This window comes from Talaromyces proteolyticus (genome assembly GCF_021365285.1).
Source record: "Talaromyces proteolyticus strain PMI_201 chromosome Unknown BGW36scaffold_5, whole genome shotgun sequence".
In the NCBI taxonomy this organism is placed as follows: Eukaryota; Fungi; Ascomycota; class Eurotiomycetes; order Eurotiales; family Trichocomaceae; genus Talaromyces; species Talaromyces proteolyticus.
Window position 1 is genome coordinate 2,027,847 of NW_025764281.1, and position 12,943 is coordinate 2,040,789.

Genomic DNA, 12,943 nt, shown 5'->3' on the forward strand with positions numbered 1-12,943 from the left:
CGTAGCTCCACGTTGAGATTTCCTCTTTCAGACAGATAATTCAGGAACAGCCACCTTTATCTGGGATTTCCTCAATATGTAATTAGGAAATAGACTTTTATTGAATATGCAGTAATAATCACTAATGTATCTGATACAATGTTGACTTGAGCAACGAAGGAGGAATTCCGATGATAAGGGCACCCCATCGAGGAAATCACCAATCCCGAATTAGTTGTTACATCACTGGACATTCGGACCGTTACTTGATTGGAAATGCGGGGAAATCATAATTATTGTTCAGGTCTGTATATCCGGAGGGGCCGTTTGTTGTATTTCTACCTATATAAGTGACATTTAGTTGTCTGTATGAATATCTAACAATTACAACTAATCAATCATTTATTCTTTCTTGATTAAAAGCATTGATACAATATTAATTAGCAAGGCCTCTAGCAATTTCGGCAAGTGTATTGCACAGTACCCGAGAGGAATCCGGGGAGATGCAAAGTGTGGGCAAACATATTTCCGTATTTCCTGGAGTTGACTTTATATACCTAGCTCTCCCAGTTATTGCTCGGTACTTATACAAATATCTGCCCGGTAAGCTGTAAGGATTCAGAACATTGCGCATGTAATATGATCAATTATCTTGCAAACCCATACCTTACAAACTTTGAAATCGACTTATAATACCGTAACCGACCATTGATCAACATTCGGAAAAAAGAAATATCAAACAAAAGTGCTGAATAGTGACATTGAAATTACTGTTCAACAATAAAAATAAGATGGACCCGTCCCAAGTCAAAATCCCCCCGGTTAAAGACCTCACCATCGACAACATCACCGAAAATGTCATTCTCATCAACTCGCTCTGCAAAGACCCACGAATGAAATATGTTCTCGAAAGGCTTGTTACTCATCTGCACGACTTTGCACGCGAAACCCGACTCAGCTCGAACGAATGGATGGCGGGCATTAATTTCTTGACAGAAACTGGAAAGATCTGTACCGACGTGCGACAGGTTAGTCCGAGACCACCTCCATACATATACATGTATTATAAAACGGAGTACATGTATTGACCAGTTAGGAATTCATCCTCCTCTCTGACGTCCTTGGCCTGTCACTCATAGTCGACTCAATCGACCACCCGAAACCCCCAAACTCCACCGAAGGCACCGTGCTCGGCCCATTCCACACGCACGAAGCACCGACCATAACCCAAGGTGAAGACATCTCGCACGATGCCGACGGCGAGCCCTTACTTGTAGTCTGCAATGTCAAGGATAGGGCCGGAAATCCTCTCAACGGTGTGAAAATCGATATCTGGGAAACCGACTCGTCAGGGCACTACGATGTTCAGCACGCTGATCGCTCGGGCCCGGATGGGCGTGGCGTGATCCTTTCAGATGAGAATGGCGAGTTCTGGTTTAAAGCTATTAAGCCAGTTCCGTACCCAATTCCGCATGATGGTCCCGTGGGAAAGCTACTGGAGAAGTTGCATAGACATCCGTACAGACCGAGTCATATGCATTTCATGTTTGAGAAGGAGGGGTACGATCATTTGATCACGTATGTCATCAATTATCAAGGGGGTTCGTGCAACTAACGTAAATAGATCACTCTATCTTAGAAATGATCCCTACGAAACATCCGACGCCGTTTTCGGGGTCAAAAATACTCTGGTTGTTGATCTAGGAAAAGTCGACAGCGCGCTGGCGGCCAAGTACGGCATTGCTGAAGGATCGTGGCTGATGACGTATGATTTCGTGCTTGTGACTGACATGGAAACGAGCGAGTTGCGTGCGTATAATTCTCAGATGGCTTTGGAGAAGCTGGGTCGGAAAGTAAGGATTGTGAATGGGCTGCCAATTCCGGATTTAGATTGATTTTTAGGCCTGTCAATTAACATTCTAGGGAGATTACCGATTTACAAACGTGAAGAGATACTTACTTAGAAAGAGAGTCAAAGCCTTAATTCGAAACTTAAAACATACATATCAAGTAACATCTTGTGGCGTACAGGATACCAAGTCCGGGGGTTCAATGTTTGTCTGGGAAAATATATTCGCTACCCCCAGTTACATTTGTAACCCGAACCAACCCAGCGAAAAAACCGGCTTTTTAATCTTACTTTCGTGAATATATATATATATGAAACTATTTTAATATTAATCTAAATTGAGTCGGCGGCAACTTTAGGCCCCCCTATACACCCGATATTCAATGTTATCTAATAGATTGTTGCGACTGCTTTCTTCGATTGATGTTCCGCTGCGTGTCGTGGTGGAGTTCATGTGTAGGCTATGGCAGATCTATCGGTGGGATTTTGAAACGAAGGACGAACAATGAAACTATCCATTGCTAATTCTTATATGGAAAGGCAAATATAACTACATCGTTGATAACAATATGATACACGGCGCATTATATACCCGCTGACCCACCGGAGGGAATAGGGGAAGTCAGGTCGTCGGTCATTATTTGGAGATGTCTGGAATTATTGCGACTTTACCGCGCAATAACTCCATTAAATCCGTCAGTAATTTGCGTAGTTTTTATCGGAATAAATTCTATAAGTCTTGTCACATAAAGATTTTCGAACTCAGTGAAAGCATGCAGTTGGACAAGCTAAGTATTGGTGGATACAGGCAGGCCAATAAACTCCGAGCTACAGCCATTTATATTCAAGAGTTAGGATTTGAACGTCCGAATTAGTATTCAGATGTCCTATATTTTCCTTTCTTCAATGCCAAATCCTGTCAACTGGTAGGTGCTTGACACGGCTAGGATACAAGTAGGAAAAGCTTATAATATTGAAACATAAGTAGCAATCAGTGTTTCATCTACTGGACACTCATTTCTAGTGCTCCCAAGCCAAAAATAGAAGTCTGACTAATTCTTTCGCAAGACTAGTAATGAGAAACGTTATACCTTTCCATAAGTATGTAGTCAATCTTCATTCTAACTTTAGTTTTTTGTGAGCCAGCGATTCTTTAAGGCTAAACTTCCGCAGCCACTAGTCCTAATGAGAAGAGTAATCATTTGTCTCTTTACGGTCCCACCCTGTGAGTCGTCCAGATTCCGTATTAGGCAAGCTTTAAGTTGTCGAACTGTTAGTGCAGCGTTGAATTAACTCTCTATGTATTCCTATTATTTCGGTGTCAAGTAGTAACCCCCGATGGTGTAGTTGGATATCACGCCGGGCTGTAATATTACCGTATTGGAACCTGGAGGCCACCGGCTCGACTCCGGTTCGGGGGATCTTTTTGTAACTTTTTGCGTCACGCCTCTTTTCTTGTAGACATTTTGGAGCTGTTATTTCTCTTGTAATTATATCTTCAACCCAGCAATAACCCCCGATGGTGTAGTTGGATATCACGCCGGGCTGTAATATTACCGTATTGAAACCTGGAGGCCACCGGCTCGACTCCGGTTCGGGGGATTTAATTTTTTTTGTAACTTTTTGTGTCTCGCAGTTTCTTTTCTTGGTAGACATTCTGGAACGGTCATTTTTTCCTATTTGCATATCCAAACCCCACTGGTCTCGATCCATATCTCTTGAACTCGTTGCACAATGGTCATTGATGTACCAAGTTGGGTTTCACGCAGGGTCGCAGCTTACCCCGAGGGCGACGCTTGTGCTCTATTTTTCCCGTAATTTACACAACATCACTGTTAGATTAAACCCATGTATATTACCTTGATATGTAGAAATATAAATATTGTTGATATGATAGGCTGGATTAATCGACCACCATAGAAGGGAAGAAAATAGGTTTCTCAGTCTAAGATTTTTAAGAGAGAGGGGAACCATTTTAAAGGCTTCCATTGACACATAACAGGATAAGGTAAAAAGTGCACTGGCCGTGATGCTATTTCAAATGTTGTTGCAAGGCAAATGTCGTCTAATGCAGGCTAGTAATTTAACATTGCCCCTTGTCGAATTTATTGCGCACTATGCAAAACGTTGGGAAGTTACGACCGAGTTATTTATAAAAATATGTCTGAATTGTCATGTATTTAGAAAGACGGCTTCTGTCCCAATCGTTATCGTTGGTTAATAATCGACCCCTACATCTAGTGCGTACAAAGGTCTACACTCCTCTACAGAGATACGAAGGCCTATGACAGTAGATATCGATACTATGAGATCATGTTCCATTGGTATGTATAATATCTCAAATTTATGAATTAGTATGTCATTGATGTATATCAAGATTGATCAGCCGCCATAGTGTGTTGGGTTTGATATGTGTTTGTAACTCATTAGTTTGTGTGCGTTTCTATTGACGAGAGGAAATGTTCATGTACAACATCGATTTGTTCTAATTAAAACCATTACTGATCTGATTGTAGGCTTTTTTTATCCAGGATCTAGGGCCTCTTTAATGAGGATATTATTGGACTTGTAACACTCGGAAAACGGCAGAAAAACATACTGCCACCCAGACCCAGGCTAGCAACCAACAGCCGCGGGGAAAAGGCACGGTGGGTTAGCTTACACAAGACGGTAAGTGAGGCGGTAAGCCTTTTGATTCGACACACCAAGCCTCATCTGGTTAGAAGCCAACATTGAGCACGTAACTGGCTCCGGAATCTTTCACGCGTCACGCTAGGAACTGCATGCCAAAAGGAAAGGAATGAACATTACGATCGATTGCCCCGAGTTATGGACCTGAGGCACGTATTCTCAACGCCCTGGTAGACCAAGCCCGCTTGAGGGACCCTGCCGTGATAGCAATGTTGGCTGTGATTATTCGCTCATCAAAAAGGACTTTACTTGAGGATCTACACCTAGCAGCGGAGTTTTGCATCGCGTATCGAAAGGGGCCTATACTTTAGGTTGAGAAAAATCCCTTGAATCTGATCTGGCGCATGCAAAGATGTAGCAATTGCAGTAGTACGAGCATCGGGCATACTCGCGTCATACCTAGAATGCCCAGAGCGGGTCAAGCATATGGACAAGATGACCGTTGTTGGGGTGCGATCGCGATGGCGGTCATACCATACGTACCTATCAGGGCCTCGGCATGAGATGACGGGCCGTCAACGCAGTCATGACAGCGAATATGATACGCTGGAATGTGTGCTTTCCTGGAGCAACACCGATGTTTCGGGCTTTTCTCGCAAAACATGAGTGAAAAAGGTCGGAAATTTTGTCGCAGTTCACAATTGAATGCTGTTATTGGGTGATAGTCTTTTCACCGCAGACATTGAGGGCGAAAAGCTCAGTCCTTCACCCAAGGCACAGACCTCCAGCGAGAGGCTAATATGTATACTCAACTGGGTAATCCCCTCACTTGCTGGTATGATCTAATCCTGTCGAATGACAAGCCAAGATAAAAAACCTATATCGTAATGGAAGTCGAGGTATTGGCTCACAACGGAGTGGATAGTGATTGGTTGCATACTATAACCCATTTGAGTTTACTGTCCTAGTGTGCGGATCATACACGAGGTTTATTTTATCCAGACGGCAATTCTCGGCAAGCATGGTTGCTTCACTCAGCATGTCCTTGCATCCTTACAAAGGTTACCAAAAATACCAAGGTGCGAAACTTGAATTGTTTTACACAATTGGAACGGAGACCGTGAGTAATAAGTAATATCCTTTGCGGTGCACTCACGTATACCGTATATTTGCTGTCCTGCAAAAATTCCCGATGTAAGCCATACAGCCGGAATTGGTAGCCTCATACAATGATACGTATCACATATGGGAGACTGTGAAATGTCACAGAGTGCCCCAGCTTCTCGGGCACCCCGGCATTCAACCACAGTGAGGTAACCAATCAATCATGCCCAGCTTATCATTTCTACGGACATAAGCCAACGCTTAAACTTGGGCTTCTACGAAAAAATGCAAGGGGCCCTGCGCTCTGGTATTAATGATGGTATTATTAGGTGTCCACTAATCCCAAGTCAAGACACTATTATCTCATAACGCCACGTTCTAGCCATTGCAGAAAATGTAGGCTTACCGCACTTCGACACTCAAGGGCTCATCGAATCGGATTTCGGATTTGATCTGGAAATCAGCCACTAAATAATTAGTATGCTGACTCACGCATTTAACTTGCATTTATGCACAGATAGCTCTAGACACTGATCAATGATGACATAGTGTGTCTTGCTCCTTGTTGGGCCGGGAGAGCTATTCTGTGCCCCTCATCGCTCCATTGAAGTACGGTATCCCAGGTCGTACCAGCTAAATAATAAGACTTCCCCCCAAATCTCTCGGCTTGCTCTGGAATCATTCCACGAATATCTAAAACAACAGCGAGGGGTATATCTCTGCTGCTCACTCCCATTCATTGATATCTTTATCCCCCGCCACCACACATTTTCTTATCCTGTTGCCCAATATGCCAGGACGTAAAGCTTCCAAGCCGAAAAACATCACTGCCATTGAAACCAATAACCGCCCTGATGAATGGCGAATTGAACAGGGTATGGCAGGCGCAAAGCTGCCAATTATTGACCAGACTCACAAACCCACAACCTTCATACACCCTGTCGACCCCAGCCCGCCAGGTATTAAGGATGCTGAAGCCATTGAAGCAGTTGGGGACCGTAAAAAGCTGTTTGCCCGTGAGATAAAGGGCTGGGAAGGGTGAGCCCAGAGCATAGTGCCTAGAATCCCAAGGAAACCGAGCTAACAAGCTTGCTCCATGGACAGATACGTTGAATGGGAAAACTACCCCGAGAAGAAGGCCAAGGCCCATAAGATCCTCACTTCCCAGACTTTTCCGCCCATCCCTGATTACATGACCGGTCCTATCCCCGGTACAAATCCAGTGCTACCGGGCGAAGACTTTAAGGCGTGGCATCGTGCCATTGGTGGAGAGCTGACCGACGTCCCTGACAGCTCGTGGGACACCGTTCTGAAGGAAAAGCACAAGGATATGTTACATCTTCTACAGTTCCCATACAATGGTGAACCTCCAAAACGCTTGGTTACTGCCAAGTCCATAACGCCCAATCCGCTACACTTTGTGCGCAATCACGGTGGCATTCCACTGATCGACAAAGATAAGTGGTCTTTGACCTTGGATGGCCTGGTTGCCAACCCCAAGAAATACACGCTAGATGATATCATGGATGAATCCCGATTCCCACAGATTGAGGAATATGTCACTATCCAGTGCTCCGGTACCCGTCGTATCGAGCAAATTGCTTTGTATGGCGGTCAGGGAGACGAGGTGCCTCAAGCGCCATGGGCCGAAGGTGCCATTGGTACAGCCAAATATCGTGGAATAAGTCTAAAGAAGCTTATCAAGGACTGTGGCGGGCTTATCAATGGTGGCAAACACCTCGAGCTGTACGGCGCCGAAACATACTTCAAGGACCTGAATGCCATGAACTATCTGGTGAGTGTGCCGTGGTCCAAGGTCAAGGCAAACGAAGTTTTGCTTGCATGGGAGATGAATGACGAGCCACTGCCCAAAATTCATGGCTTCCCTCTGCGCGTCGTTGTACTGGGATATATCGGTGCGCGTAGTGTCAAGTGGCTCTATCGCATTAAGGCCATTGAAAACCCGTCTATTGCACCTGTTCAGAGCCGAGAGTACTTGTACTTCAACCAGCAGGTTGGTAAGCACAACCAACGTCCAACCGATGGTATTCAAATCCAGGAGATGCCTGTCAGCTCTGCCATAATGTCCCCATGGTCCAAACACGTTATTATACATAATGGCAAGATTAACTGTAAAGGCTGGGCATATTCAGGCGGTGGCCGCTGGCCCGAACGTGTCGAGCTTTCGGCCGACGGAGGCTTCTCGTGGTATGAAGTGCCGCAGGAAAATATGTCCAAGAAGGGGCGTTGGACCTGGCGTACCTGGGAGATAGACCTTCCCTGTGATGTTGAGGGTTGGATTGAGATTGTCTGTCGATGCTGGGATAGCGCCCTTAACACGCAGCCGTTGACTGTGCGCTCTGCCTGGAACTGGGGTTTGCATGTCACCCACTCTGCGCACCGCATTAGCGTGTATAGCATCAACAAGACTAGACCTCGAACAAAGGAGCGTCTTGCGTTGCTAGAGAAGCTGAACATTCCTTTGGCTCCAATTACCCGCTACGAAGTCGTGCCCACTATGACTGATCAGGAGATTGAGAAGTATTGGGAAAAACATGAGCCTCGTGATGCTGACAATTACTGATTTAGGCTTGCTGCAATTTTTAAATGTTTGCCGTAATAATAATTGTTTTCTACAATTGAAATGGAATATTGTTTACTTGATAACGATATTATAACGGCCCCTAAAATAAATAGGTCAATGGTGTTCTGATTGAACGCTTCAACCACGTCTTCCGAAGCTAATGGAAGCAGATTAGAACATTGAACTACGTGTATATGTGGAAGATTAACCAATTGAACCCAACTAATCGGCATGTTTGTTTCTTCAAGCGATCAACAAGTTCTGGGATGGGTTTTAGGGAAAGCTGCTTTTAACATTAACGCACAACGTGAGGAGGCCGCTGTTTGCCTAAATTCCACAGCCACTTGCTTGAACCTTCTATACCCCTTGCGTTTTTAATCTATGCGGTGAGCCTGCAATGCACAAACCCTAAACCAGCGGTAAGCGAAATGGTTGATGTCCGTTTCCTATTTGGGTAATATTACGGCACGAATTAAGGTTTTTCTAAATAACCCCGCAGCGGCCTGGTTTTAACTGCGACAATAGGACTTCAATCTCTTTGCAATAAAAACTGTATAAACCCTTGCAACTGCCCCAACACTACTTGACATCGTCTGAACAACGTGTATTTCTAGGTTTGAAAGCGGAGCGGAGCTACTCAGTTATAATAATGTTTACACAAAAATACAAAGCACAGGACTTTGTAACATCAGGTAATATTGAATACTACTTTCAATCATCTCCATCGGTTATAATCATAGCAATTGGATATCAGAAGTAGCGCTCGTAATGTATATACAGACCGATATAAACAGAAGATATTATAAAATCATCTCAAGTTCTCCCAGCACTAACCATATCACCAAAGTCATCTCCATCGTCTGTCTGGTTCGCTTCAACCCTGAAATTCTCAGAAACGGGTTTTAGGCTCCTCAACCCTTGATCATCCTCGACCCAACCCCCGCGTTTCTCCAAATCTTCTAGGTATTCAACACCTATACGAAGGCTTAGACTTGCACTGAGTGCCTTTTGTACCCGCACCTCTCGGCCCTGAGAGACGAGATCGCGAAAGACGTGTGCAAGAAAATCGCTCAGGATATCGACACTCCAGTCATCCGGTATCAGGGATAAAACTTCATGCACTTCAAACCAATGCGAGAAACGGGCAAGTAGATCACTAGTTCTTTCGATGCGATCTGAAACGTTTTCGATATGGAGGAATTCTGTGAGAAGGTATTTGAACATATCTGCTTGTTCTGACCCTTTGATATTTTCTGTGGTTGAAGATAAAGCGAATGCAGCGGACTGGGTGCCTGAGGTTCCACCTAAGAGACAATATCGGATTGCCGAGTCGTAATCACCAAGCCCATGAGTCAGAAGACGTAGTGCTTCTTTGTGTCGGCCCTGGCGACCGTCTAGAATGATACTTTCTGATACCAACTCATCTTGAAATGGTTCGATTCGGGATAGCACAGCCGAAATTGAGTAAGAAAGATCTCTACCAGCAGTTGAGGTAAATACTGTGTTAGGCCCACCTAAAAGCTGAAGTAGTCGTAAACGTGACTGCCACCACGCTTCGGGTGGAGCATTTTCGGATATAAAGTGAAGATAAGTCGGTTTTGGCAGACGTAGTGCACGGTATGTGGAGTATGACTCTTTTAATGATGCACGTGCATCGGGGGAAGATTGTAGGACGTTAAGGATTGTATCGAGATAATATGCAATGAGATCGTCCACATATTGTGAATACTATGCAAGAAGGTGATCTGATTAGTTGCCCGATGGATAATCAAGAAATCAGGGATGCTTACGTTTTTGGAAAAGACAAGATGCTCCAAATAGTCCTGTACCGCATTGGGAGCACGGGTTTTTAGCAACTTCACAACCTCGTTGGGGTCGAGTTTAAGGCGGCTGCTATCGTCTGAAAATACCCGGATACCTAATTTCGAATTTCGTGACGCTAACCAAGAGCCATATTCTTCGACCAGTTGCATGTCCCTTATTTTTCCAAGATATTTGCGAACGTGTTCTTCTACACCGGTAATTGTGACACTAGGATCGTCGTCTTTCTCCCCTTCAGCAATTCTGCGCCAAGTTTTCAGCACTTTGCCTAACATTTTTTTGCTCTGGTAAAGTCGACTCAGTACAAAGAGCCGCTGGTAACGCTCAAGTAGTGATATAGCACGATCGAAATTTGCTTTCCAATGATCGACTAATCCGTTCAATTCATTGTGGATGCTTGTGACTGGCTGCGAGTGGCGTCTGGCCTGTGTTTCTTGCTCTAGAATCAGATGCAAAAGGGCCGCATCAACGCTGTCAAAAACATTGGTGTCATTCGTGACGCTACCATAGCCCCGTCTTCTCTGCCAGGCAAAAAGGTAGCGTTTCAAAAGGTTAAGCACAGGGTCATCGGATAGTATAGTGACTTCCTTCGATTTTAATAGAGGATCAAGGTAGAATTCCGCTACCTGAGCCAGCCCATGATGAACCCAGATCCCCTCTCTACTTAGTAAAATTTCTTCTGAGAGAAAAGGTACCAAGTAAAGAATGAGACGAGGATCGAGATCACTCTCCACCAAGGCTTCTTCGGTCGCATGTATTGTCACATTTGTTTTATCCTTAGGACTCATTGAAAGTAGATCTGCGAACAGAAGCAAGCCGGCTTTTTGTCTTACGTAGCCTAGCCCAAGGAACTCAGCCTCAGTCTTCGGTTCAATCGTCTTGATCGAGTCAAGTAAATCGACAATAGCATCTCTATCGACAGAAACAAGTCTTCTGTCTTTCCAAGTCTGTGTGCTTTCGAGAAGGCTGTCTAGTTGCAACGCCAAGGGGTTTCTCAAAACCCTCCAAATTTGGTCACCAGACCAAACGATTAAAGAAGTCCGTGCCTTTCCTAACCCACGAGCAAATGCTGCTCCTTCCTTCGTTCTCTCTAATTCCCAGGTCTGAGATGAGCCAAGCTTCTTTCCAGTCTCGGAATCCGATGATTCCTGATATTCAAAAAGCTCTTTCTCCTTGCGTAACTGTTCAATGGTTGCGTTTGTTCGGGGATCGGTCTCTTCAGAGGGGGTATACGTGCCCCCGGCTTTTGGCGTCTGTAACTTAACCATTCGAAGTGAATCCCCCAATTCAAAAAAGTTGAGGTCGCTAGATCCGGTGGTATGACCCAATCCTACATATAAAGCCTTCGTTTTACTTGGATTCGGTATTTCAAGTAAGGATTTCTGACGCCCTTCTTCTCCTGGATTGACATCCCAACGCTGTATCTCAAGGCATCTCTGGGCACTTTCGTCTTCATCTACCTTCAGAACAGCAAGGACAAACCCTTCTGTTGATCCTGAGCTTGCCCCTTCCTCGCTCAAGTCCCCCGGACTGTCTACAATAACGGTCTCGGGGTATCTTTGGAATTCCATCGTTCCTCGAACCACATCACCATCTGTGTTGACAAACATACCAACCCCTGGTTCCGTCTCCGCAGTACCGGTAACTAAAAGAAACTCAGATGGCGTTGGAGACGCGATGTGCGGTTTAAGGCGGGCCAGATTTAATTTCGGCGCCGGAGGCAGCGGTTTTTGAGTGTCTGTTTCGGGCTCTTGGCCAGGAGTTGCAGGCAAATCTTTAGATGTATCCAAATCTCGGCGATCTCCTGAAATGGATCTTCGCGGGGATGCACCTCCTAACAGATCAGGAGTGAGATTACTAGATCGATCGACCCTTGAATGAGGGCTCTCTCTTCTACCTCCCAAGCCTTCGACGAACGTATTCAAACTAGTGCTCCTTCCATGAGTGTTCGATTTTCCAGGTTCCGGGTTGCTGTAGGATGCAGAGGATGACCGTTTAAGAGTAGATGGTGACGGAGGGATATCTTCCATATGGCCGAGTTCGAAAACGTCACTGGATGAAGATATAGGAAATAGCGGGATTTTCTGTTGATGCTCAACTTCCAGAAGCGAATATGAGTTTTCGTCAGCCACACAAGCAATAGTGTCACGCCGCGATCCGACTAGACATCCCGGAAATTTGATGCTCCTTATCCCGTGCGCAGTGTCTCCAATTTGCACGACCATTATCCGATTTTGCGCCGCAATCATGATGACCGGGCTATCGGTTGAATCCTCGCCCACATTCTGATTCAAATCACGTCCCCCAATCCATTGGCAGTTTCTGACTTTGGTGTTTTCGAAAGCAGGGCTCAGTTCAGGTAGCGAATAGAAGGTCACCACGCCGTTGCACAAGACGCAGGCCTTGCCCACCGCAGGGAGAAGTACAATCCGCTGAATTCCATCGGTCCTGTCTTGGTTGCCAGTTATTGGTAGCCGGGAAGCTAGAATAAAGTTGGGCTCGTTGGATTCATCGCTGGGTTGAGGCGGTAATGATACGAGGTGGAGGATCTCAGCCGCAGAAGTGCCGATATACAAGTTGTTATCTTACCGTACCAGTCAGATGAATGTTTTCAAAAGAGTGTTTCGAACTCACTCCAGTATTCTACACATGTGATATGAATATCTGATTCCCCCCCTCTGCGGCCAAGGGGACTTCATCGAGCAATTGGCGAAGAACATACGGCGCTGCCTGGGAAACAGATAGTTTCCTCCGTTTGCGAGGGCCAGCGCTTTCGGCCATCAAGGATTACAGGAAGCGATAGCACACCCGACAAGTCATATAATCCGAGAGACCGCAAGCACGGTCGCGGCGCAGATGGCGTGTCTGGTGTCGGTGGAGGAGGAGAGAGAAGCTCTGCTATGAGCTCAGCGAGCTAGATGGGGAAACAAGCCGCGGAGCTTATCATGGCTTAGTCATGGCTCGATACGGTCCAG

At 45.4% G+C, this 12,943-nt stretch overlaps 3 protein-coding genes and 2 non-coding genes across 5 annotated transcripts; 4 read left to right on the forward strand and 1 right to left on the reverse strand.

Moving 5' to 3' along the window:
- The first annotated feature begins 588 nt into the window (after window positions 1–588).
- BGW36DRAFT_377122 (putative catechol dioxygenase) lies at window positions 589–1,970 on the forward strand. Its single transcript, XM_046215966.1, has 3 exons — window positions 589–1,007; window positions 1,076–1,557; window positions 1,604–1,970. The coding sequence occupies exons 1-3, from the start codon at window positions 771–773 to the stop codon at window positions 1,872–1,874; spliced, it is 990 nt and encodes a 329-aa protein (XP_046073477.1). The 5' UTR covers window positions 589–770; the 3' UTR covers window positions 1,875–1,970.
- Window positions 1,971–3,160: 1,190 nt separating this feature from the next.
- BGW36DRAFT_t30 lies at window positions 3,161–3,249 on the forward strand. The gene has a single exon. It is a non-coding gene; the product is annotated as a tRNA-Tyr (tRNA).
- Window positions 3,250–3,341: 92 nt separating this feature from the next.
- BGW36DRAFT_t31 lies at window positions 3,342–3,430 on the forward strand. The gene has a single exon. It is a non-coding gene; the product is annotated as a tRNA-Tyr (tRNA).
- Window positions 3,431–6,353: 2,923 nt separating this feature from the next.
- On the forward strand, window positions 6,354–8,147 carry BGW36DRAFT_293548 (putative sulfite reductase; the record flags this gene model as incomplete). Its single annotated transcript, XM_046211009.1, has 2 exons — window positions 6,354–6,601; window positions 6,668–8,147. 2 exons carry the CDS (start codon window positions 6,354–6,356, stop codon window positions 8,145–8,147), a joined length of 1,728 nt encoding a protein of 575 aa, XP_046073478.1.
- An 813-nt stretch (window positions 8,148–8,960) lies between these two features.
- BGW36DRAFT_396630 (putative TGF beta receptor associated protein 1) lies at window positions 8,961–12,749 on the reverse strand (the record flags this gene model as incomplete). The annotated part of the gene is made up of 4 exons (XM_046218193.1): window positions 8,961–9,875; window positions 9,938–12,552; window positions 12,603–12,646; window positions 12,691–12,749. 4 exons carry the CDS (start codon window positions 12,747–12,749, stop codon window positions 8,961–8,963), a joined length of 3,633 nt encoding a protein of 1,210 aa, XP_046073479.1.
- Between the last annotated feature and the right edge of the window lie 194 nt (window positions 12,750–12,943).

Coding starts and splice junctions, on each gene's coding strand:
- BGW36DRAFT_377122 (XM_046215966.1), top strand. CDS start 771: ATGGACCCGTCCCAAGTCAAAATCCCCCCGGTTAAAGACCTCACCATC. Junction 1,008..1,075: donor TCTGTACCGACGTGCGACAG/GTTAGTCCGAGA, acceptor TTGACCAGTTAG/GAATTCATCCTCCTCTCTGA. Junction 1,558..1,603: donor GGGTACGATCATTTGATCAC/GTATGTCATCAA, acceptor TAACGTAAATAG/ATCACTCTATCTTAGAAATG.